We start from the raw sequence: 26,723 nt of genomic DNA on the forward strand, positions 1-26,723 counted from the left end.
ACTATTGAATTGTAAAAGAAAAACAAAACAAATATTGCTGATCTCCAGTCAGTAACAAATCCACCAAAAAGAAGAAATTAACATAAACCATATATTTCTTCTTTTTTTTTCATCACAGCCGCCCCTGAGATTAATATATTCTACGTTGATACCTGCAGGTGCGATTGATAAGAGATCAGCTTTATTTGACTGAAACCGCAGGTTCTATATTAACGTATGATAAAAATGTAGACCTAAAATAACTTTCCGTCCGTTTAATGATAACTGCGCATTCAAGGCCTACACAAACAGATGTGAAAGTGTTTTTAAAGATTTTACAACGTATCATTTTTGCATTTTCACGTCTTAGTTTCCAATTGTCGTGGAGACAGTAGACGATTGTTCTCCCATCACCACCCTCGGCGCGTTGTTCGCCGATGCCTACGTCATCCTCCGCCCTACGTCATCCGCCGGGCGCTCAGACCTCTGGAGCTTCGAGGCTCGAGACGCTGACTGCCACTCTGCTGCAGGTCAGGACCACCGAGGACTAACTTGGACTACCGAGGACCACCGAGGACCACACCGTCACCCAGCGGGACGTTGCCTGGTCTCATCACTTCCACTACTTTTTTAAAGCCGTCGGGAGTTGAACTGGATTAAGCAGCAGCAGCAGCACAGCAGCGGCTTCCCGTCCCGTCCCCTCCACGCCGCGCCCTCCCGGTCTCCGTGGACCTCGGACCTGTCAGGACCCGGACCGTCAGGCCCCGGACCGCCAGGCCCCCCTAGGCGTGCCCGGCCGTGAGGATGGCGAACCCCGCGGAGTGCACCATCAAGGTGATGTGCCGCCTCAGACCGCTGAACAAGTCGGAGGTGGCCCGCGGAGACTCGTACATCCCCAAGTTCCAGGGGGAGGACTGCGTGTTGATCACGGTACGTAGGCAGGTGCCCTCCCGTCTGGTTCCCCCTCTGACCCCGAAGAGGCTAGTAGGTAGGAGGGGAACTCCCGGAGGAGAGAGTGTTGTGGCACAGAGAGGTGTGTGGTGGTGGGCTCTGAACCCTGTAGGCTCTGGACCCGGTAGGCTCTCTGGACCATCTGGACCCGGGAGGTGGTGGGGCTGGAGAGCACGACAATACAATTTTATATCCTTTGCGTTCATTTTCTCTTATTGCGAGTTTAACTAGCGACAAAAGTGGTCTGTTAAAATCAGTGGTGTAGTCTATTTTATTGTAGTGGGTATACTGTGATGATTCCCTCCCAGCCTCGTACAAACCCGTCCCACCGGTACGTGTACGTGTGTGGCACTTATGGGATGTCGCACCACACTCACCAACGCAGGGGTCTACAACCCGCTGACCTTTAACGATTATCAACAATCATGTAATGCTGAGTAGGTTTATCAGTTTTAATAACAGTATGAACAAATAGAAGACAAAAATGACAAGTTGTGCTTTGTATATCTATAGTAGCAATAGCACATGCTAAACAAGGACAAAATCTACTCAAAATAATTTAATGAACTGTTTACAACCATGGCTATGAGAAGGAGATGACAGGAGACTAATGTTTCACTCTTTCAATTGCTCTAATTTGAGCTCTTACTGTTGTTATCTAACATACCATACAGTAATTGAATTGTGTAAAAGTGTGAAATTACTGCACCTTAAAAATGACCATGAATTAGCTATACTCTCATTTGCATAGTGATTAACATTATGAATTTCAATTGTGTATACCAACTGTATGTTGGCTGACACTTACCTAACTTGTTTTCCCTCCACTCTAACCAAGGATGCCTGTTTTTAAATTCCACACCCAGTCTGAAAGGCTGACCAGGGGGTTCTCATCTAAAAGTAACAAGGAGATATAAAGTGGGATTAAAACATTGTCTTCTGTTGACTACTTATTATGTGGTTTACACATTAATATGTGAGGACTGGACACACACACGCACACACACACACACACACACACACACACACACACACACACACACACACACACACACACACACACACACACACACACACACACACACACACACACACACACACGCGCGCGAGAAGGAGGGGCTCGGCCCGCCAACTAACGTGCGTGCAGAGATGCAGGGGCAGCTTCGCGCTTCGTAACAGAGACAGGGCAGAGCGCGAGCGCGCAGGGGGAATTTTATGAATGTGTGAATGTAAGAGATAACTTCCCCTGCTTAGAGTATTTTATTGCAGTTATACCCAACCGATATTTGCGAAAAATAAACACAGAAGTGAAAGATCTGTCACAAGACGATTGATACGTATCCGTGCATATTTTTAAGTGGGTATACGCAAATCCTGGTGCGTTCCTAGTGGGTATACGGCGTATACCTGCGTATCACGTAGACTACACCACTGAAATGTATTTCATAGCGAAGTTTAAGTGACCCATAGATTAGCATCCGAAAGTCATCATGTTGGCTCCTTTTTGGATGTGAGATTATTTCAAGAGGCCACTCATTTATACTGGTTAATGCTAGGATGACTAAACGGAAATCCATGATATACTCAATCTTAACTTCATTTTTACCTAACGTTTTTGTGTGTGTGTGTGTGTGTGTGTGTGTCTGTGTGTGTGTGTGTGTGTGTGTGTGTGTGTGTGTGTGTGTGTGTGTGTGTGTGTGTGTGTGTGTGTGTTAATTAGGTGGGTTTGTATTAGTAGTACTAGTGTTTGTACTGCGTGTGGTATGATCAGACTTTGATTTGGGTGTGGTGCTTCACGGGACTACAGGAGTCGTTTTATTTGAGACAGACTCAGTCCAGCGATTGTTAAGGCGATCAAACCTCCTCTTCACTCGTCCTTTCATAATGGAGGACGGTTCTATGACCCACTCTCCCCTCTACAGCCAATAGGAAGGCCTCATGGTGGACCTTGTGGAAGCTAGCCCATTCCCCCTTTTCAAACAAAGATCAGCTCAGATAAGATGATAGACAATGCTATGTGCTATTGTTAAGTGCAAGGGCGTACAATAAATGCGTACATTGGACTGTGTCTCTCCGCAGGGCAAACCGTATTACTTTGACCGTGTGTTCCAGTCCAACACCACTCAGGAGCAGTTCTACAATGCTGTCGCTCAGCAGATCGTCAAAGGTGAGCCGTCCTGTAAGGTGAAGGAACCGATTCATCTCCTGATCAAGAACCGATTCATCTCCTGATCCTGAACCGATCTACTGATTCTGAACCATTCATCTCCTGATCCTGAACCGATTCATCTCCTGATCCTGAATCAATTCCACTTCTGAATCGATTCATCTACTGCTTCTGAATTGATTAATCTCAAATGATTCTGAATTGACTCATCTCCTGATTCTGAATCGATTCCACTTCTGATTCTGAATCGATTTCCACTTCTGATTCTGAATCGATTCCACTTCTGATTCTGAATAGATTCCCATCCCTCAAGAGTCTTTTGATGTATTATCATTAACATTAAATGGTTGTACAGTGACTCCCTCCACGCTGGGCAGACGTGCTGGACGGTTACAACGGAACCATCTTCGCCTACGGCCAGACCGCCTCGGGCAAGACACACACCATGGAGGTGAGCGTCGTCAGGGGGCGTCGTCAGGGGGCCCTGCTCCGGCCGAGACCCCGACTAGAGCGTCCTGACTAGGCCGGAACCATCGATCGAATTTAAATCGACATTGCAATGGCTGTGATGAAAAAAAAAAAATATATATATGGTTTATATTAATTTCTTCTTTTTGGTGGATTTGTTACTGACTGGAGATCAGCAATATTCGTTTTGCTTTTATTTTACAATTCAATAGTAAAATATAGATGTCATCAATTCATCTCGGCATACATAGGCCTGGCTTAAAGGAAAAAGCAGTTTATATGTTGACTGCTTCCAATGTTGTGTTGGTCATACTGTAGAATGATTTATTGCTTGTGAACATAAGGAACATTAAAAGGGAAATCACATGCCAAATCGCAATCGTAATATTGGTCGACATGATCGCAATCCGATAATTTCCCCAAATGGTTGAGCCTTGGTCCTGACCCAGCAGAACTTTGTGCCTCAGGGCGTCCTCCACGACACGGACATGATGGGCGTCATCCCCTGCATCGTCCAGGACATCTTCAACTACATCTACTCCATGGACGAGAACCTGGAGTTCCACGTCAAAGTAAGCCAGATCCAACCATAGAGGTGTGAAACCAGTTTAATACATGGTAGTGGTAAACCAGATTAAACCATAGCGTTGTAAAGACGGATTAAGACATAGTGGTGTGAAACCAGATTAAAGGTGTACGTTGATCAGGGGGATAATCTGTATTTTGTGTGTGTGTGTGTGTGTGTGTGTGTGTGTGTGTGTGTGTGTGTGTGTGTGTGTGTGTGTGTGTGTGTGTGTGTGTGTGTGTGTGTGTGTGTGTGTGTGTGTAAAACAACAAACTGATATTATATTACTCCTATATATATATGTGTGTGTATATATATATATATATATAATGTATGTATATATAATATTATATATACTTATAATAATGAAGCAGCCTTAAACCCCAGCCCACGGGAACGAGAAACTTTCTGATTGGTTCCCATCTGGGCCCGTTGATGTCCTTCAGCAGCTTGAACCAATCCGAGGCCGTCTGCTGTGTCTGTGGGTTGGTTTAAGATTTGGAGACGCTGTAATATTTATTCCTTCATAAGAAAATGATAACGTTAGCAATTATGTCAACATCAATGTAAATACAAACGACAGAGCTATATCATATATGTAACTGAAATATATATGTATATATTAATGTTATGAATATACATATATAATCATATATATGTATAACAAATTGATATAAATATATACATAAATATAGTTGTTCCACCTTGTACAGTAGGCCTATGTCAATAATTATTGTCATCATGTGAACCGTGTCTCCAACCGACCACTCTAGACCGAACGCATACCATAGACTTATTTGAATAGTGATATGTAAATTACATATTCTGTTCCCCGAATAAAACCCGATATATTTTGTGTGGGGATTGATAATAAATAAAACTACAGATGAAATCATGTCGCTGTCGTTTGATCGTGTTACTTCACGGAGCCGGCCCTGAGCTCAGCGAGGTCCTGACCTTTATAGACGACGCAAAACACAAATAATCAACGGGTCTTTTATTGTCAGTGTTCATCATTACATGGAGGTGAGTTTACATAAGAACGGACTTCGAGGATCTTAACAATGTCAATATTTAACCTAAAATGTAACGCTAGCGCAATTTCTTATTTCACTGGCAGTGGCACTAAATGATTAATCGATTGGAAAATATTATTAAGCATAGGACGTTTGTTTGTGGGGACCCCGGTTTATATCGCTAGAGGCTAAATGGAAAGTTTTATTGTCTTTGTTCTTTGTTCATCATTGCATGGAGGTGAGTTTACACAAGAACGCAATTATTTTTCTTGCTAAGCCACCGAAGAAGTGTGTGTGTGCGAATCCGCTTCCACTGTGGAGGGAAGACTGGAATGAGTCACTTTGTCACGTTTGTCAGAAAGGGTTAAATCCTTATTCATTGAGGAGATGCAGATTCGTACATGAAGGCGGCTGGTCCATGCTTAACCGTCGTCGTCGGCGCGGTCAGGCGGCCAGTCCTCCTCCGGGTCCAGCAGGTCCTCCTCCGGGGCCAGCAGGTAGGCCTACTCCTCCGGGGCCAGCAGGTCCTCCTCCGGGTCCGGTTGCTCCGGGACGGTGGACTCAGAACCTCTGGTCTCGTGGCGGGAGTGGAGAGCCATTCAGCCGCTGAGGGAAACCTTTCATTCGAGCGAGCGCTGCGCAACAGGTGGTTCGGCCGGAACCAGACCGCTGATAATTAGCACTGTTTTTCAGACACAAATTACACATTAACATTAACACATTGAAGAACTGAAATTCTCTCACGTTCTTTAGCTGACTTTACATGCTAATTTGGGAATTGTTTGCCTTCCATTACCTTGGAGGCCTTTTTGGTTGCGTCTATTTTACTGCACCTTATAGCCTGTCTGCAAAAAACTTTCTTTAGGTGTGATCGGCTCCTTTGAAGCTGCTGTTCACTTCCAGACTCTCCTCGTACCTCAGTACCTCAGCAGTCCTGCGGAGGGCGCTACTGCGCCTCTCGCTGTATCACAATCACGTTTCATGCACTTTAATACATTGTATTACATTTGCTTTTTCATTCAATGTAAAGTGTAAAGTGTTTTTATATTTTTGTATATGACTAGTCTAAACTTTGACTCTGGTTAGTTAAAGTGCAGAAAAACAAAGATAACCAAAAAGGAACCCAAAGATATGGAGGAAAAACCATTCCTTAATGATCTTCAGTCATCCAATCGGCGAGAGAAAATTATATTTATTTAAAGATGACCGAGATCCATGGATCAAGAGAGACTGCTTTTCTATAGGGCCCAGACTTTTGTGCTAAAACCCTGTGCGGCTTCCACAAACAGAGGACAGAAATAGTCTATGAATGTTTTTGTTTGAAAATGAATGACATCTTCATATTTTTTTTTCAATTGCCCCGAAGCTCCGTTGATCTTCGGGGCATTTAAAAAGTCAGAAAAACACACAAAAAAAAGTGTCAGATTTGTAAAAAAAAAAAAAAACAGATACGGATATCTAGGTTATACATAAGGTTTGATTTTTCTTTTGTTGTGTGATTTCATACTGCATCCAGACCATCATTATATATTCCTCTACCTGTGTACATACCCTGCACATACTATTTTAGTGTAATAGTAATGTAAGCATTCTTGTTTAATAAAAGAAGGCTACTCACTTGATCAGAAGCGCACACAAGGAGAGAGGCAGGACGGTTTGGTGGTGAGGATAATATTGAGCGCTTGTATACAGGTGCTGGTCATATTATTAGAATATCATGAAAAAGTTGATTTATTTCATTAATTCCATTTAGAAAGTCAAACCTGTAGAATGTATACATTCATTCCAAACAGACTGATACATTATCAGTGTTTTTTGCCAAAAAGAAGATGATTATAGCTGACAACCAATGAAAACCCTAAATTCAACATCTCAGAAAATTAGAATAAGGTGAAAAGGTCAGATATTGAAGACAGCTGGTGCCACACTCTAATTAGCTAACTAACTCAAAACACCTGGAAAAGCCTTTAAATGGTCTCTCGTTTTGATTCTGTATGACACACAATCATGGGGAAGACTGCTGACTTGACAACTGTCCAAAAGATGACCATTGATACTTTAAAGAAGGAGGGCAAGACACAAAAGGTCATTGCCAAAGAGGTTGGATGTTCCCAGAGCTCTGTGTCCAAGCACATTAATAGAGAGGCGAAGGGAAGAAAAAGATGTGGTAGAAAAGAGTGTACAAGCAAGAGGGATAAACGCGCCCTGGAGAGGATTGTCAAACAAAACCGATTCAAAAATGTGGGGGAGATCCACAAAGAGTGGACTGTAGCTGGAGTCAGTGCTTCAAGAAGCACCACACACCGACGTATGCAAGATATGGGCTTCAGCTGTCGCATTCCTCGTGTAAAGCCACTCTTGAATAAGAGACAACGTCAAAAGCGTCTCGCCTGGGCTCAAGACAAAATGGACTGGACTGCTGCTGAGTGGTCCAAAGTTATGTTTTCAGATGAAAGTAAATTTTGTATCTCCTTTGGAAATCAAGGTCCCAGAGTCTTGAGGAAGACAGGAGAGGCACAGAATCCACGTTGCCTGAAGTCCAGTGTAAAATTTCCACAGTCAGTAATGGTCTGGGGTGCCATGTCATCTGCTGCTGTTGGTCCACTGTGTTTCCTGAGGTCCAGGGTCAATGCAGCAGTCTACCAGGAAGTTTTAGAACACTTTATGCTGCCTGCCGCGGACCAACTTTATGGAGGTGACGATTTCATTTTCCAACATGACTTGGCACCTGCACACAGTGCCAAATCTACCAGTACCTGGTTTAAGGACCATGGTATCCCTCTTCTTGATTGGCCTGCAAACTCACCTGACCTTAACCCCATAGAAAACTTATGGGGTATTGTGAAGCGGAAGATGCGAGATGCCAGACCCAACAATGCTGAAGAGCTGAAGGCCACTATTAAAGCAACCTGGGCTCTCATAACACCTGAGGAGTGCAACAGACTGGTCGACTCCATGCCACGCCGTATTGCTGCAGCAATTCAGGCAAAAGGAGCTGCAACTAAGTATTGATTGCCATACATGCTGAAACTTTCCATGTTCATACTTTTCAGTTGGCCTACATTTCTAAAAAATCATTTTTTGTACTAGTCGTAACTAATATTCTAATTTTCTGAGATACTGAATTTGGGATTTTCAGTAATTGTCAGTACTAATCATCCAAATTAAAAGAAATAAACATTTCAAATATATCACTCTGTGTGTAATGAATTGATATAATATGTAAGTTTCACGTTCTGAATATAATTACTGAAATAAATCAACTTTTTCATGATATTCTAATAATTTGACCAGCACCTGTATATAGGCTACACAAGCATTGTGGGCCGGCCAACGCAGGGCAGGCAGCGGAGGTATGTGTGCGATTCGGATCCACTCCGCACACACCTTGTTGCAGGGGCGGAGTGGGGCACTAAAATAAAACTTCCGGGTCTAACCGCTCCGTCGAACATCACAACAAACAACGATGGCTGAACCAGTGAACCTTTTTACGATTACTTCTTTCTTCAGTGAGACACCTGAAAGAGTAAAGAAAGGGTTGAATTCGTTTCACTCCAACAGAGTGGTCAGTGTAGCTGTTTTGCCTCGGGGAGTTATAAAGGGTAGCGTCCAGGCATCACAGAAAAAGAAAGTTTACGAGGTTGAGGTGAGTTGGAAGTTAGCCGTTGACATCTAGGCTAGTTGACATCTAATTAAACGTCAAAGATGATACTTTATTCCATGGGTGCCATGCCGTAATTCCGACGCCTCATTGTTCCGACGTCTCAATGGTCCGAAATATTTCCCATTAGATCGACATGGCACTATGCCGACGGTTCAATGTTCCGAAAACGGAACCCCTTGGTCCGAAGGTCCGTTTGTCCGAGTTTTCAAAAAGGAGGCGCATTGGGCCGACGGTTCTATATGCCGAATAGTCCGAGGCTCAATTCCACATGTGTGATTATGAAACCAAAGATAAAAGACGATGTAGGCTAAGTTCCAGCAGTGCACTTCAACAAGGCAGACTGTTTCTGTGGGCTTGAACGGTCACAAGAGGTGAATTTATGAAGCGCACGTTATACAAGGACTAATACTTTTCCCGTAAAGAAGTCAAACGGTGAGTGAAAAAAAAATACAATTTTTATCGTTAGTAGCTGTGGGCCTATATGTGTTGTTTACTGTGTTTACAGTGGGCTTTTAGCCTAAATAATTTCGCTGGTATTGATTTAGTCAAACTTAGGGCCTACCTCATACCGTGTACTTCGTCAAGTGTTTGTGTGTGTGTGTGTGTGTGTGTGTGTGTGTGTGTGTGTGTGTGTGTGTGTGTGTGTGTGTGTGTGTGTGTGTGTGTGTGTGTGTGTGATTTTATCCTTTGTGGCATGGTCGTGTCGGGCTATAGGTATGACTCGGAGAGAGGTAAATGTTCAACACATGGTTTATTCTAACAGAGACACAAGGTAAACCAGCTTGAGTTCTGGAGTTGGTCCATGAAGCATCTCTTGAACACAGGTAAACAAACAGTTTATATTGGGAGTTATACCATCATAGACCTATAATTATCATATATCTGTTATAGAGTTATTGATCATCCATAGCGGTAAACTACCATCATAGATCTATAATTATCACTATCTGTTAAATGTATTGATCCAAAGGAAACATCTGGTTATATCTATCTGATATAGGCCCTATCTGAATATCTATACATATAGTTGTTCCACCATGTACAATGTCCATAATTCTTGTCATCATGTGACCCGTGTCTTCAACTGACCTCTCTAGACCAAACACATATCATGAATACAGTGATATCCTTTACATATGCCGTTCCCTGAATAAAACCCGATATATTTTATCTGGAGATAGATAATAAATAAAACTCCAGATGAAACCACGTGGCTGTCGTTTGATCGTGTTACATCAGGGAGCCGGCCCTGAGGTCAGCGAGGTCCTGACGACGCAAAACGCAAATCAGAAACGAGTCTACTTATGTCAGTGTTCAACGTTACATAGAGGTGAGTTTACACAAGAACGGACTTCGAGGTTCTCAACAATGTTATTTTTTAACACATAAACACAATGTAACGCTGGCGCAATTTCTAATTTCACTCCCTATGATTAATCGACTGGAAATATGATTATTAAGCATGGGGTATTTGTGTGCGGGGACCCCGGTTGTATCGCAAGAGGACATATGGCTTTTATTGTCATTGTTCTGTGTTCCTCATTTCATGGAGGTGAGATTACACAAGAACGCATTTGTTTTTCTTTCGAAGCCGACGGGTAAGTGTGTGTGTGTGTGCAGGGCCGTCGGACTGCGGGGACAAAGGGGACAGTTGTGGGGGGGGCCAAGGCAGAGGGGGGGCCCATGACCAAAAAAAAAAAAAAGTTTTTGACCATTTGGCCACAGTCCCCCCCCCCCCACCCCCTCCGTCAACAATCGCTCCCCCCCCCCCCCCCCGTCCCCCCCGTCAACAATCGCTCCGGACCCCCCCCCCCCCCGTCAACAACCTGGCGCAGGGGGGCCCATCAGTACCTATAGTATAGGGGCCCAGGATTTGGTGCTACGGCCCTGTGTGTGTGTGCACGGGACGCAAACATCCACGCTTTGATCCGCTCCGGTCGAATCAGCTTCAGCTGTGGAGGGAAGACTGGAATTAGTGACTTTGTCACGTTTGTCAGAAAGGGTTGCATCCTTATTCATTGAGGAGATGCAGATTCGTACATGAAGGCGGCTGGTCCATGCTTAACCGTCGTCGTCGGCGCGGTCTAGCGGCCAGCAGGTCCTCCTCCGGGTCCGGTCGCTCCGGGTCGGTGGACTCAGAACCTCTGGTCTCGTGGCGGGAGAGGAGAGCCATTCAGCCGCTGAGGGAAACCTTTCATTCGAGCGAGCACTGCGCAACAGGTGGATCGGCCGGAACCAGACCGCTGATACCTAATTATCACTCTTTTTCAGACACAAATGTAGACAAACTGTTAAAGAAATGAAATTCTCTCACGTTCATTGGCTGACTCTACATGCTAATTTGGGAATTGTTTGCCTTCCATATCTCTGGGGGTCCTTTTGGTTGCGTCTGTTTTACTACACCTTTACTAGCCTGTCTGCAAAAAAACTTTCTTGGGTGTGATCGGCTCCTCTGAAGCCTGCTGCTCACTTCCAACCTCTCCTCGTACCTCAGTACCTCAGCAGTCCTGCGGAGGGCGCTACTGCGCCTCTCGTTGTATCACAATCACATTTCATGCGCTTTAATACATTGTATTACATTTGTGTTTTCAATCAATGTAAAGTGTAAAGTGTTTTTATATTTTTGTATATGACTAGTCTAAACTTTGACTCTGGTTAGTTAAAGTGCAGAAAAACACAGATAACCAAAAAGGAACCCAAAGATATGGAGGTAAACCATTCCTTAATGATCTTCAGTCAGCCAATCGGCGAGAGAAGATTATATTAATTTAAAGATGACCGAGATCCATGCATCAACATTCATGGATGAATGTTTCTGTTTGTAAAATGAATGACATCTTCATAATCCGACTATTCTTATTTATTTTTTTCAATTGCCCTGAAGCTCTTGATCTTCGGGGCATTTAAAAAGTCAGAAAAACACAGAAAAATAAGTGTCCGATTGGTAAAAAAAAAAACCCAGATACGGATATCTAGGTTATATGCAAGGTTTGATTTTTCTTTTGTTGTGTGATTTGATACTGCATCCATCATTATATATTCCTCTACCTGTGTACATACCTTGCACATACTATTAGTGTAATAGTAATGTAAGCATTGTTGTTTAATAAAATAAGGGTACTCACTTGATCAGAAGCGCACACAAGGAGAGAGGCAGGACGGTTTGGTGGTGAGGATAATATTGAACGGTAGTATTATGTATACTATATATAGGCCACAAACTACTGCATTGTGGGCTGGCCGGCCACACCACGCCTCCAACGCTTTATTATGTCCATGCTCCAAATGCTGCAGCCTTCCCTGGCGTGCAGCATTCCTACATTAGTCACACACACACACACACACACAGTCACACACACACTTCCACTAAAGCTATTCAAACACAGCTCGGTTTTAGCGGGTTGAGGTATGTTGAGCTCAAAGCCTGGGTTAATGTGGCGCGTTCCTCTGCAGGGTGCAGGGGAAAGGTTTGAGCTACCGGGGGTTGTTCTGATGGCTATGTTCCTGATGTTCAGTATGAATCACTTAACAAGCAATGAATCATTCTACAGTATGACCAAGAAGCTCGGAGCAGTCAACATATAAACTGCTTTTTCCTTTAAGCCAGGCCTATGTATGCCGATATGAATTGATGACATCTATATTTTACTATTGAATTGTAAAAGAAAAACAAAACAAATATTGCTGATCTCCAGTCAGTAACAAATCCAACAAAAAGAAGAAATTAACATAAACCATATATTTCTTCTTTTTTTTTCATCACAGCCGCCCCTGAGATTAATATATTCTACGTTGATACCTGCAGGTGCGATTGATAAGAGATCAGCTTTATTTGACTGAAACCGCAGGTTCTATATTAACGTATGATAAAAATGTAGACCTAAAATAACTTTCCGTCCGTTTAATGATAACTGCGCATTCAAGGCCTACACAAACAGATGTGAAAGTGTTTTTAAAGATTTTACAACGTATCATTTTTGCATTTTCACGTCTTAGTTTCCAATTGTCGTGGAGACAGTAGACGATTGTTCTCCCATCACCACCCTCGGCGCGTTGTTCGCCGATGCCTACGTCATCCTCCGCCCTACGTCATCCGCCGGGCGCTCAGACCTCTGGAGCTTCGAGGCTCGAGACGCTGACTGCCACTCTGCTGCAGGTCAGGACCACCGAGGACTAACTTGGACTACCGAGGACCACCGAGGACTAACTTGGACCACCGAGGACCATCCCGTCACCCAGCGGGACGTTGCCTGGTCTCATCACTTCCACTACTTTTTTTAAGCCATCGGGAGTTGAACTGGATTAAGCAGCAGCAGCACAGCAGCGGCTTCCCGTCCCGTCCCCTCCACGCCGCGCCCTCCCGGTCTCCGTGGACCTCGGACCTGTCAGGACCCGGACCGCCAGGCCCCGGACCGCCAGGCCCCCCTAGGCGTGCCCGGCCGTGAGGATGGCGAACCCCGCGGAGTGCACCATCAAGGTGATGTGCCGCCTCAGACCGCTGAACAAGTCGGAGGTGGCCCGCGGAGACTCGTACATCCCCAAGTTCCAGGGGGAGGACTGCGTGTTGATCATGGTACGTAGGCAGGTGCCCTCCCGTCTGGTTCCCCCTCTGACCCCGAAGAGGCTAGTAGGTAGGAGGGGAACTCCCGGAGGAGAGAGTGTTGTGGCACAGAGAGGTGTGTGGTGGTGGGCTCTGAACCCTGTAGGCTCTGGACCCGGTAGGCTCTCTGGACCATCTGGACCCGGGAGGTGGTGGGGCTGGAGAGCACGACAATACAATTTTATATCCTTTGCGTTCATTTTCTCTTATTGCGAGTTTAACTAGCGACAAAAGTGGTCTGTTAAAATCAGTGGTGTAGTCTATTTTATTGTAGTGGGTATACTGTGATGATTCCCTCCCAGCCTCGTACAAACCCGTCCCACCGGTACGTGTACGTGTGTGGCACTTATGGGATGTCGCACCACACTCACCAACGCAGGGGTCTACAACCCGCTGACCTTTAACGATTATCAACAATCATGTAATGCTGAGTAGGTTTATCAGTTTTAATAACAGTATGAACAAATAGAAGACAAAAATGACAAGTTGTGCTTTGTATATCTATAGTAGCAATAGCACATGCTAAACAAGGACAAAATCTACTCAAAATAATTTAATGAACTGTTTACAACCATGGCTATGAGAAGGAGATGACAGGAGACTAATGTTTCACTCTTTCAATTGCTCTAATTTGAGCTCTTACTGTTGTTATCTAACATACCATACAGTAATTGAATTGTGTAAAAGTGTGAAATTACTGCACCATAAAAATGACCATGAATTAGCTATACTCTCATTTGCATAGTGATTAACATTATGAATTTCAATTGTGTATACCAACTGTATGTTGGCTGACATTTACCTAACTTGTTTTCCCTCCACTCTAACCAAGGATTCCTGTTTTTAAATTCCCTAGCCTGACACCCAGTCTGAAAGGCTGACCAGGGGGTTCTCATCTAAAAGTAACAAGGAGATATAAAGTGGGATTAAAACATTGTCTTCTGTTGACTACTTATTATGTGGTTTACACATTAATATGTGAGGACTGGACACACACACACACACACACACACACACACACACACACACACACACACACACACACACACACACACACACACACACACACACACACACACACACACGCGAGAAGGAGGGGCTCGGCCCGCCAACTAACGTGCAGAGATGCAGGGGCAGCTTCGCGCTTCGTAACAGAGACAGGGCAGAGCGCGAGCGCGCAGGGGGAATTTTATGAATGTGTGAATGTAAGAGATAACTTCCCCTGCTTAGAGTATTTTATTGCAGTTATACCCAACCGATATTTGCGAAAAATAAACACAGAAGTGAAAGATCTGTCACAAGACGATTGATACGTATCTGTGCATATTTTTAAGTGGGTATACGCAAATCCTGGTGCGTTCCTAGTGGGTATACGGCGTATACCTGCGTATCACGTAGACTACACCACTGAAATGTATATCATAGCGAAGTTTAAGTGACCCATAGATTAGCCTCCGAAAGTCATCATGTTGGCTCCTTTTTGGATGTGAGATTATTTCAAGAGGCCACTCATTTATACTGGTTAATGCTAGGATGACTAAACGGAAATCCATGATATACTCAATCTTAACTTCATTTTTACCTAACGTTTGTGTGTGTGTGTGTGTGTGTGTGTGTCTGTGTGTGTGTGTGTGTGTGTGTGTGTGTGTGTGTGTGTGTGTGTGTGTGTGTGTGTGTGTGTGTGTGTGTTAATTAGGTGGGTTTGTATTAGTAGTACTAGTGTTTGTACTGCGTGTGGTATGATCAGACTTTCATTTGGGTGTGGTGCTTCACGGGACTACAGGAGTCGTTTTATTTGAGACAGACTCAGTCCAGCGATTGTTAAGGCGATCAAACCTCCTCTTCACTCGTCCTTTCATAATGGAGGACGGTTCTATGACCCACTCTCCCCTCTACAGCCAATAGGAAGGCCTCATGGTGGACCTTGTGGAAGCTAGCCCATTCCCCCTTTTCAAACAAAGATCAGCTCAGATAAGATGCTAGACAATGCTATGTGCTATTGTTAAGTGCAAGGACGTACAATAAATGCGTACATTGGACTGTGTCTCTCCGCAGGGCAAACCGTATTACTTTGACCGTGTGTTCCAGTCCAACACCACTCAGGAGCAGTTCTACAATGCTGTCGCTCAGCAGATCGTCAAAGGTGAGCCGTCCTGTAAGGTGAAGGAACCGATTCATCTCCTGATCCAGAACCGATTCATCTCCTGATCCTGAACCGATCTACTGATTCTGAACCATTCATCTCCTGATCCTGAACCGATTCATCTCCTGATCCTGAATCAATTCCACTTCTGAATCGATTCATCTACTGCTTCTGAATTGATTAATCTCCTATGATTCTGAATTGATTCATCTCCTGATTCTGAATCGATTCCACTTCAGATTCTGAATCGATTCCACTTCTGATTCTGAATCGATTCCACTTCTGATTCTGAATAGATTCCCATCCCTCAAGAGTCTTTTGATGTATTATCATTAACATTAAATGGCTGTACTGTGACTCCCTCCACGCTGGGCAGACGTGCTGGACGGTTACAACGGAACCATCTTCGCCTACGGCCAGACCGCCTCGGGCAAGACACACACCATGGAGGTGAGCGTCGTCAGGGGGCGTCGTCAGGGGGCCCTGCTCCGGCCGAGACCCCGACTAGAGCGTCCTGACTAGGCCGGAACCATCGATCGAATTTAAACCGACATTGCGATGGCTGTGATGAAAAAAAATATATATATGTATGGTTTATATTAATTTCTTCTTTTTGGTGGATTTGTTACTGACTGGAGATCAGCAATATTCGTTTTGCTTTTATTTTACAATTCAATAGTAAAATATAGATGTCATCAATTCATCTCGGCATACAGGCCTGGCTTAAAGGAAAAATCAGTTTATATGTTGACTGCTTCCAATGTTGTGTTGGTCAAACTGTAGAATGATTTATTGCTTGTTAAGTGAATAATACTGAACATAAGGAACATTAAAAGGGAAATCACATACCAAATCGCAATCGCAATATTGGTCGACATGATCGCAATCCGATAATTTCCCCAAATGGTTGAGCCTTGGTCCTGACCCAGCAGAACTTTGTGCCTCAGGGCGTCCTCCACGACACGGACATGATGGGCGTCATCCCCTGCATCGTCCAGGACATCTTCAACTATCTACTCCATGGACGAGAACCTGGAGTTCCACGTCAAAGTAAGCCAGATCCAACCATAGAGGTGTGAAACCAGTTTAATACATGGTAGTGGTAAACCAGATTAAACCATAGCGTTGTAAAGACGGATTAAGACATAGTGGTGTGAAACCAGATTAAAGGTGTACGTTGATCAGGCGGATAATCTGTATTTTGTGTTACAAGAGCCAAGGAGATCGACATCGCAGCCACGCTGGAACATCTCCGAGACCAGAGACCTGCCATGGTCCAGACCAAGGTAGACAGAGTCTCTCTCTCTCTCTCTTATATATATATATATATATATATATATATATATATATATATGTATGTATGTATGTATGTATGTATGTATGTATGTATGTATGTATGTGTGTATGTGTGTGTGTGTGTGTGTGTGTGTGTGTGTGTGTGTGTGTGTGTGTGTGTGTGTAAAACAACAAACTGATATTATATTACTCCTATATATATGTGTGTGTATATATATATATAATGTATGTATATATAATATTATATATACTTATAATAATGAAGCAGCCTTAAACCCCAGCCCACGGGAACGAGAAACTTTCTGATTGGTTCCCATCTGGGCCCGTTGATGTCCTTTAGCAGCTTGAACCAATCCGAGGCCGTCTGCTGTGTCTGTGGGTTGGTTTAAGATTTGGAGACGCTGTAATATTTATTCCTTCATGAGAAAATGATAACGTTAGCAATTATGTCAACATCAATGTAAATACAAACGACAGAGCTATATCATATATGTAACTGAAATATATATGTATATATTAATGTTATGAATATACATATATAATCATATATATGTATAACAAACTGATATAAATATATGCATAAATATAGTTGTTCCACCTTGTACAGTAGGCCTATGTCAATAATTATTGTCATCATGTGAACCGTGTCTCCAACCGACCACTCTAGACCGAACACATACCATAGACTTATTTGAATAGTGATATGTAAATTACATATTCTGTTCCCCGAATAAAACCCGATATATTTTGTGTGGGGATTGATAATAAATAAAACTACAGATGAAATCATGTCGCTGTCGTTTGATCGTGTTACTTCACGGAGCCGGCCCTGAGCTCAGCGAGGTCCTGACCTTTATAGACGACGCAAAACACAAATAATCAACGGGTCTTTTATTGTCAGTGTTCATCATTACATGGAGGTGAGTTTACATAAGAACGGACTTCGAGGATCTTAACAATGTCAATATTTAACCTAAAATGTAACGCTAGCGCAATTTCTTATTTCACTGGCAGTGGCACTAAATGATTAATCGATTGGAAAAGATTATTAAGCATAGGACGTTTGTTTGTGGGGACCCCGGTTTATATCGCTAGAGGCTAAATGGAAAGTTTTATTGTCTTTGTTCTTTGTTCATCATTGCATGGAGGTGAGTTTACACAAGAACGCAATTATTTTTCTTGCTAAGCCACCGAAGAAGTGTGTGTGTGTGCGAATCCGCTTCCACTGTGGAGGGAAGACTGGAATGAGTCACTTTGTCACGTTTGTCAGAAAGGGTTAAATCCTTATTCATTGAGGAGATGCAGATTCGTACATGAAGGCGGCTGGTCCATGCTTAACCGTCGTCGTCGGCGCGGTCAGGCGGCCAGTCAACCTCCGGGTCCAGCAGGTCCTCCTCCGGGGCCAGCAGGTAGGCCTACTCCTCCGGGGCCAGCAGGTCCTCCTCCGGGTCCGGTTGCTCCGGGACGGTGGACTCAGAACCTCTGGTCTCGTGGCGGGAGTGGAGAGCCATTCAGCCGCTGAGGGAAACCTTTCATTCGAGCGAGCGCTGCGCAACAGGTGGTTCGGCCGGAACCAGACCGCTGATAATTAGCTCTATTTTTCAGACACAAATTACACATTAACATTAACACATTGAAGAACTGAAATTCTCTCACGTTCTTTAGCTGACTTTACATGCTAATTTGGGAATTGTTTGCCTTCCATTATCTTTGGAGGCCTTTTTGGTTGCGTCTATTTTACTGCACCTTATAGCCTGTCTGCAAAAAACTTTCTTTAGGTGTGATCGGCTCCTCTGAAGCTGCTGTTCACTTCCAGACTCTCCTCGTACCTCAGTACCTCAGCAGTCCTGCGGAGGGCGCTACTGCGCCTCTCGCTGTATCACAATCACGTTTCATGCACTTTAATACATTGTATTAAATTTGCTTTTTCATTCAATGTAAAGTGTAAAGTGTTTTTATATTTTTGTATACGACTAGTCTAAACGTTGACTCTGGTTAAAGTGCAGAAAAACAAAGATAACCAAAAAGGAACCCAAAGATATGGAGGAAAAACCATTCCTTAATGATCTTCAGTCATCCAATCGGCGAGAGAAAGTTATATTTATTTAAAGATGACCGAGATCCATGGATCAAGAGAGACTGCTTTTCTATAGGGCCCAGACTTTTGTGCTAAAACCCTGTGCGGCTTCCACAAACAGAGGACAGAAATAGTCTATGAATGTTTTTGTTTGAAAATGAATGACATCTTCATATTTTTTTTTCAATTGCCCCGAAGCTCCGTTGATCTTCGGGGCATTTAAAAAGTCAGAAAAACACACAAAAAAAAGTGTCAGATTTGTAAAAAAATAAAAAACAGATACGGATATCTAGGTTATACATAAGGTTTGATTTTTCTTTTGTTGTGTGATTTCATACTGCATCCAGACCATCATTATATATTCCTCTACCTGTGTACATACCCTGCACATACTATTTTAGTGTAATAGTAATGTAAGCATTCTTGTTTAATAAAAGAAGGCTACTCACTTGATCAGAAGCGCACACAAGGAGAGAGGCAGGACGGTTTGGTGGTGAGGATAATATTGAGCGCTTGTATATATAGGCTACACAAGCATTGTGGGCCGGCCAATGCAGGGCTGCAGGCAGCGGAGGAATGTGTGCGATTCGGATCCACTCCGCACACACCTTGTTGCAGAGTGCGGAGTGGGGCACTAAAATAAAACTTCCGGGTCCAACCGCTCCGTCGAACATCAAAACAAAAAACAACGATGGCTGAACCAGTGAACCTTTTTACGATTACTTCTTTCTTCAGTGAGACACCTGAAAGAGTAAAGAAAGGGTTGAATTCGTTTCACTCCAACAGAGTGGTCAGTGTGGCTGTTTTGCCTCGGGGAGTTATAAAGGGTAGCGTCCAGGCATCACAGAAAAAGAAAGTTTACGAGGTTGAGGTGAGTTGGAAGTTAGCCGTTGACATCTAGGCTAGTTGACATCTAATTAAACGTTAAAGATGATACGTTATTCCATGGGTGCCATGCCGTAATTCCGACGCCTCATTGTTCCGACGTCTCAATGGTCCGAAATATTTCCCATTAGATCGACATGGCACTATGCTGACGGTTCAATGTTCCGAAAACGGAACCCATTGGTCCGAAGGTCCGTTTGTCCGACTTTTAAAAAAGGAGGCGCATTAGGCCGACGGTTCAATATGCCGAATAGTCCGAGGCTCAATTCCACATGTGTGATTATGAAACCAAAGATAAAAGACGATGTAGGCTAAGTTCCAGCAGTGCACTTCACCAAGGCAGACTGTTGCTGTGGGCTTGAACGGTCACAAGAGGTGAATTTATGAAGCGCACGTTATACAAGGACTAATACTTTTCCCGTAAAGAAGTCAAACGGTGAGTGAAAAACAAATACAATTTTTATCTTTAGTAGCTGTGTTTGGGCCTATATGTGTTGTTTACTGTGTTTGCAGTGAGCTTTTAGCCTAAATAATTTCGCTGGTATTGATTTAGTCAAACTTATACCTCATACCGTGTACTTAGTCAAGTGTGTGTGTGTGTGTGTGTGTGTGTGTGTGTGTGTGTGTGTGTGTGTGTGTGTGTGTGTGTGTGTGTGTGTGTGTGTGTGTGTGTGTGTGTGTGTGTGTGTGCGCGCGCGCTCGTGCGTGCGTGTGTGTGTGTGTGTGTGATTTTATCTTTTGTGGCATGGTGGTCGTGTCGGGATATAGGTATGACTCGGAGAGTGGTAAATGTTCAACACATTGTTTATTCTAACAGAGACACAAGGTAAACCAGCTTGAGTTCTGGAGGTGGTCCATGAAGCATCTCTCGAACACAGGTAAACAAACAGTTTATATTGGGAGTTATACCATCATAGACCTATAATTATCATATATCTGTTATAGAGTTATTGATCATCCATAGCGGTAAACTACCATCATAGATCTATAATTATCACTATCTGTTAAATCCAAAGGAAACATCTGGTTACATCCAGTGGCGTGCACACATGGACACTAGGTGGTGCTAACGCACCAGGACTTTTGCCCTTTATCAACGAAAATGCCCTTTTGATTTTTTTTTTTTTTTTTTATATTATTAACATTTTACTGAGGCCGGTTTTGAAATGATCTTTTAAAAACCTAAGCGATTAAAAACGACTGAAACAATCCCCAAAAATGAGCCACGTCCCCCTTGCACAGACCAGACTAAATTCTCTTCCTTTGTCACGCGCACTCGCGCTGGCAAGCGCAGGGCACCACATGCGCTTCAGTAAAGAGAAGCGTCTCCAGCATAGCAGGCACGGTCGCAGACAGGCATCTTCTCCCGTGTTCCCACCAGCCAGGTAACATACAGATCAAGTAAAATCGTATAGTTTGCCCTCTAAGCCCAACGTGTAGCCTAATCATTTTGTTTTGCAGTAAAATGTCTCATACAGCAACAAACAACTAAGCATTTTTAGCCGACTGGTCACCTGATAAAGTTTTACGCTGTAGCCCAATGACAGATAACGCAAGGACGACCATAGGCTTATTAGGCTATATAATTTCGGTAGAGTTTGCAATTGCAAATGTGTTAGGACGAACATTTTCTGTTGTAGGCCTATAGGTTTTGTCAGGCAACATAAATTAACACATTTATTTGTGGCAGAAAAAAACGGGAAGTTCATGTGAAAAATGCCCATCTGTAGGCCTATTCAATGACAACAGTTAGCAGCTAACTCCTTCTTCTCGTACTTTTTGGTCTCTTTGTTAATTGTATATTGATTTTGATTTACTAATTGCAGCACAATGCCAAGAAAAGAGAGGCTGAAAAAAGAACGAATGAAAGAGCTACAGCAGGCAGCACACTCACGTGTAGAGAATGATACAAATAAAAGTAAAATTTCATTCAACATGTGCGTGTAACTTTTTTATAATAAGGTGTTCCGCGTGCGCTAAAAAGTGCCCTTCCCTTCCCCCCTGAGCACCTGCCCCCCAAAATGTCTGTGCACGCCACTGGTTACATCTATCTGATATATCTGATATATCTATACATATAGTTGTTCCACCATGTACAATATCCATAATTCTTGTCATCATGTTACCCGTGTCTTCAACTGACCTCTCTAGACCAAACACATAACATGAATACAGTGATATCCTGTATATGCCGTTCCCTGAATAAAACCCGATATATTTTATGTGGAGATTGATAATAAATAAAACTCCAGATGAAACCACGTGGCTGTCGTTTGATCGTGTTACTTCACGGAGCCGGCCCTGAGCTCAGCGAGGTCCTGACCTTTAGGCGACGCAAAACGCAAATCAGAAACGGGTCTACTTTTGTCAGTGTTCAACGTTACATAGAGGTGAGTTTACACAATAACGGACTTCGAGGTTCTTAACAATGTCAATTTTTAACCTATAAACACAATGTAACGCTGGCGCAATTTCTAATTTCACTCCAGATTAATCGATTGGAAATATGATTCTTTAGCATGGGGCGTTTGTGTGCGGGGACCCCGGTTATATCGCAAGAGGATATATGGCTTTTATTGTCATTGTTCTTTGTTCATCATTTCATGGAGGTGAGATTACACAAAAACGCGTTTGCTTTTCTGTCGAAGCCACCGGGTAAGTGTGTGTGTGCACGGCACGCAAACATCCAAGCGTGGATCCGCTCCGGTGGAATCCGCTTCAACTGTGGAGGGAAGACTAGAATTAGTGACTTTGTCACGTTTGTCAGAAAGGGTTGAATCCTTATTCATTGAGGAGATGCAGATTCGTACATGAAGGCGGCTGGTCCATGCTTAACCGTCGTCGTCGGCGCGGTCTAGCGGCCAGCAGGTCCTCCTCCGGGGGTTGCGTGCGGGAGTGGAGAGCCATTCAGCCACTGAGGGAAACCTTTCGTTAGAGCGAGCGCTGAGCAACAGGTGGCTCGGTGGAACCAGACCGCTGATACCTAATTATCACTCTTTTTCAGACACAAATGTAGACAAACTTTTAAAGAAATGAAATTCTCTCACATTCATTGGCTGACATTACATGCTAATTTGGGAATTGTTTGCCTTCCATATCTCTGGGGGTCCTTTTGGTTGCGTCTGTTTTACTGCACATTTACTAGCCTGTCTGCAAAAAACTTTCTTAGGTGTGATCGGCTCCTCTGAAGCCTGCTGCTCACTTCCAACCTCTCCTCGTACCTCAATACCTCAGCAGTTCTGCGGAGGGCGCTACTGCGCCTCTTGCTGTATCACAATCACGTTTCATGCACTTTAATACATTGTATTACATTTGTTTTTACATTCAACGTAAAGTGTAAAGTGTTTTAATATTTTTGTAGGCCTTTATGACTAGCCTAAACTTTGACTCTGGTTAGTTAAAGTGCAGAAAAACACAGATGACCAAAAAGGAACCCAAAGATATGGAGGTAAACCATTACTTAATGATCTTCAGAGAAAATTATATTTATTTAAAGATGACCGAGCATGCGCGCAGATGGGGGGGGGGGGGAGCCTGCGCATTGAGAGCCTGGCGTTTGTGTGCTACGACTAATGGTGCGTTCCAGTTGTGCACGAATGTCAGAATTTCCGTGCTCCAAGTCAGAATTTTAATCAGAACCCCCCGTGAAGTTGGATCTCCAACTCGGAAAGTCGGATTAATCTCACCAGCCAGACATAGAATTCATGCTATCTGCTTCTCACGTAAAAAGTAGTTACATGTTTTTGGGCCTATATGTGTTGTTTACTGTGTTTGCAGTGGGCTTTTAGCCTAAATAATTTCGCTGGTATTGATTTAGTCAAACTTATACCTCATACCGTAGTCAAGTGTGTGTGTGTGTGTGTGTGTGTGTGTGTGTGTGTGTGTGTGTGTGTGTGTGTGTGTGTGTGTGTGTGTGCTCGCGCGCTCGTGCGTGCGTGTGTGTGTGTGATTTTATCCTTTGGGGCATGTTGGTCGTGTCGGGATATAGGTATGACTCGGAGAGTGGTAAATGTTCAACACATGGTTTATTCTAACAGAGACACAAGGTAAACCAGCTTGAGTTCTGGAGGTGGTCCATGAAGCATCTCTCGAACACAGGTAAACAAACAGTTTATATTGGGAGTTATACCATCATGGACCTATAATTATCATATATCTGTTATAGAGTTATTGATCATCCATAGCGGTAAACTACCATCATAGATCTATAATTATCACTATCTGTTAAATGTATTGATCCAAAGGAAACATCTGGTTATATCTATCTGATATATCTGATATATCTATACATGTAGTTGTTCCACCATGTACAATGTCCATAATTCTTGTCATCATGTGACCCGTGTCTTCAACTGACCTCTCTAGACCAAACACATAACATGAATACAGTGATATCCTTTACATATGCCGTTCCCTGAATAAAACCCGATATATTTTGTGTGGAGATTGATAATAAATAAAACTCCAGATGAAACCACGTGGCTGTCGTTTGATGTTACTTCACGGAGCCGGCCCTGAGGTCAGCGAGGTCCTGACCTTTAGGCGACGCAAAACGTAAATCAGAAACGGGTCTACTTTTGTCAGTGTTCAACGTTACAGAAGTGAGTTTACACAAGAACGGACTTCGGGATTCTTAACAATGTCAATTTTTAACCTATAAACACAATGTAACGCTGGCGCAATTTCTAATTTCACTCCCACTGATTAATCGATTGGAAATATGATTATTAAGCATGGGGCGTTTGTGTGCGGGGACCCCGGTTATATCGCAAGAGGATATATGGCTTTTATTGTCATCGTCTTTGTTCATCATTTCATGGAGGTGAGATTACACAAGAACGCGTTTGCTTTTCTGTCGAAGCCACCGGGTAAGTGTGTGTGCACGGCACGCAAACATCCACGCTTGGATCCGCTCCGGTCGAATCCGCTTCAACTGTGGAGGGAAGACTGGAATTAGTGACTTTGTGACGTTTGTCAGAAAGGGTTGGATCCTTATTCATTGAGGAGATGCAGATTCGTACATGAAGGCGGCTGGTCCATGCTTAACCGTCGTCGTCGGCGCGGTCTAGCGGTCAGCAGGTCCTCCTCCGGGTCCGGTCGCTCCGGGACGGTGGACTCAGAACCTCTGGTCTCGTGGCGGGAGTGGAGAGCCATTCAGCCGCTGAGGGAAACCTTTCGTTAGAGCGAGCACTGCGCAACAGCCAGGTGGCTCGGTGGGAACCAGACCGCTGATAGGCCTACCTAATTATCACTCTTTTTCAGACACAAATGTAGACAAACTTTTAAAGAAATGAAATTCTCTCACGTTCATTGGCTGACTTTACGTGCTAATTTGGGAATTGTTTGCCTTCCATATCTCTGGGGGTCCTTTTGGTTGCGTCTGTTTTACTGCACCTTTACTAGCCTGTCTGCAAAATACTTTCTTACGTCCACACCAGAAGCGAATTGAGCGACCAAATCGCCGGAAGTCATTCACTTTCTATGAGCAAGAGCGACCAAAGCGACCAACGCTACCAGCGGCCAAAGTTGAGCGACCAGAGCGTCAAAAAAAAGTTGAAAACTTTTTAACTTTATGCAAATGACTATGACGCGCTTCAGCGGCCAAACACTGACAGCCAATCGGAATGTAGACGCTCTTCGCTTGCGTGGATCCCAGGGAACACCGGCAGGCACTTTGGTTCCTACCTACCTTTATCCACAAACTGAACAAAATGTCGGCTGAAGTATTAATCGCGGCTGTAACTGGGCACCCGGTGTTGTTCTACCCAACCCTTTTTCAGTTCAGAGATTGAAACGCCATAGTGGTTTGGATACCAAGTGATGATAAGCGGGAGTATGTATACATCTAGAACGTTCGTATTTAAGCGGGAATCATTTTCATTTGCTCTCCATGCCACCAATCTAACCAACCAATCTAACCAATCGCGTGTCGCACATTTCAGGAACTTTAATACATTGTATTACATTTGTTTTTTCATTCAATGTAAAGTGTTTTTATATTTTTGTATACGACTAGTCTAAACGTTGACTCTGGTTAGTTAAAGTGCAGAAAAACAAAGATAACCAAAAAGGAACCCAAAGATATGGAGGTAAACCATTCCTGAATGATCTTCAGTCAGCCAATCGGCGAGAGGAAATGATATTTATTTAAAGATGACCGAGATCCATGGATCAAGAGAGACTGCTTTTCTATAGGGCCCAGACTTTTGTGCTAAAACCCTGTGCGGCTTCCACAAACAGAGGACAGAAATAGTCTATGAATGTTTTTGTTTGTAAAATGAATGACATCTTCATAATCCGACTTTTCTTATTTTTTTTTTTTCAATTGCCCCGAAGCTCCGGTGATTCGGGGCATTTAAAAAGTCAGAAAAACACAGAAAAAAAAGTGTCCAATATATGTAAAAAAAACAACAGACACCGATATCTAGGTTATATATGGTTTGATTTTTCTTTTGTTGTGTGATTTCATACTGCATCCATCATTATATATTCCTATACCTGTGTACATACCCTGCACATACTATTAGTGTAATAGTAATGTAAGCATTCTTGTTTAATAAAAGAAGGCTACTCACTTGATCAGAAGCGCACACAAGGAGAGAGGCAGGACGGTTTGGTGGTGAGGATTATATTGAGCGCTACTATATATAGGCCTACACTGCATTGATGGCTGGCCACGGCCCATTGTGGGCCGGCCACGCCACGCCTCCCGCAACCAGGAGGACCTGTTTGGCACACACTGCCGCGCATTCTGGGCCATGTGGACAGTGCACACAAGGAGGACAGTGCACACATGGACATATGGCCATGAAAGTTATGCAACGCCTGAATAATGAACAATTAAATAAAGTTAAAAAAAAAAAAAAAACATTAATGAGACATAAAGAGTAACCAAATGGTATAAGTATTGGT

General features: G+C 43.5%; 1 protein-coding gene, 3 long non-coding RNA genes and 1 pseudogene across 4 annotated transcripts; 3 read left to right on the forward strand and 2 right to left on the reverse strand.

The window, feature by feature from the left end:
* The first annotated feature begins 364 nt into the window (after nucleotides 1-364).
* Nucleotides 365-5,025, forward strand: LOC115538419 (kinesin heavy chain-like). Its single transcript, XM_030349985.1, has 4 exons — nucleotides 365-909; nucleotides 3,010-3,097; nucleotides 3,475-3,548; nucleotides 4,033-5,025. The coding sequence occupies exons 1-4, from the start codon at nucleotides 784-786 to the stop codon at nucleotides 4,156-4,158; spliced, it is 414 nt and encodes a 137-aa protein (XP_030205845.1). The 5' UTR covers nucleotides 365-783; the 3' UTR covers nucleotides 4,159-5,025.
* A 9,993-nt stretch (nucleotides 5,026-15,018) lies between these two features.
* On the forward strand, nucleotides 15,019-16,733 carry LOC115538412 (kinesin heavy chain-like; annotated as a pseudogene).
* Nucleotides 16,734-17,723: 990 nt separating this feature from the next.
* LOC115538415 (uncharacterized) lies at nucleotides 17,724-20,105 on the reverse strand. Its single transcript, XR_003975307.1, has 2 exons — nucleotides 19,376-20,105; nucleotides 17,724-18,443 (listed from the first exon to the last, which is right to left on the reverse strand). It is a non-coding gene; the product is annotated as an uncharacterized LOC115538415 (long non-coding RNA).
* Nucleotides 20,106-20,205: 100 nt separating this feature from the next.
* On the forward strand, nucleotides 20,206-22,069 carry LOC115538414 (uncharacterized). Its single transcript, XR_003975306.1, has 4 exons — nucleotides 20,206-20,247; nucleotides 20,629-20,689; nucleotides 21,106-21,196; nucleotides 21,638-22,069. It is a non-coding gene; the product is annotated as an uncharacterized LOC115538414 (long non-coding RNA).
* A 1,748-nt stretch (nucleotides 22,070-23,817) lies between these two features.
* Nucleotides 23,818-26,485, reverse strand: LOC115538413 (uncharacterized). The gene is made up of 3 exons (XR_003975305.1): nucleotides 26,387-26,485; nucleotides 24,833-24,972; nucleotides 23,818-24,744 (listed from the first exon to the last, which is right to left on the reverse strand). It is a non-coding gene; the product is annotated as an uncharacterized LOC115538413 (long non-coding RNA).
* Between the last annotated feature and the right edge of the window lie 238 nt (nucleotides 26,486-26,723).

This window comes from Gadus morhua, unplaced genomic scaffold (genome assembly GCF_902167405.1).
Source record: "Gadus morhua unplaced genomic scaffold, gadMor3.0, whole genome shotgun sequence".
NCBI classification, from domain to species: Eukaryota; Metazoa; Chordata; class Actinopteri; order Gadiformes; family Gadidae; genus Gadus; species Gadus morhua.

Coding starts and splice junctions, on each gene's coding strand:
- LOC115538419 (XM_030349985.1), top strand. CDS start 784: ATGGCGAACCCCGCGGAGTGCACCATCAAGGTGATGTGCCGCCTCAGA. Junction 910..3,009: donor AGGACTGCGTGTTGATCACG/GTACGTAGGCAG, acceptor GTCTCTCCGCAG/GGCAAACCGTATTACTTTGA. Junction 3,098..3,474: donor CGCTCAGCAGATCGTCAAAG/GTGAGCCGTCCT, acceptor CACGCTGGGCAG/ACGTGCTGGACGGTTACAAC.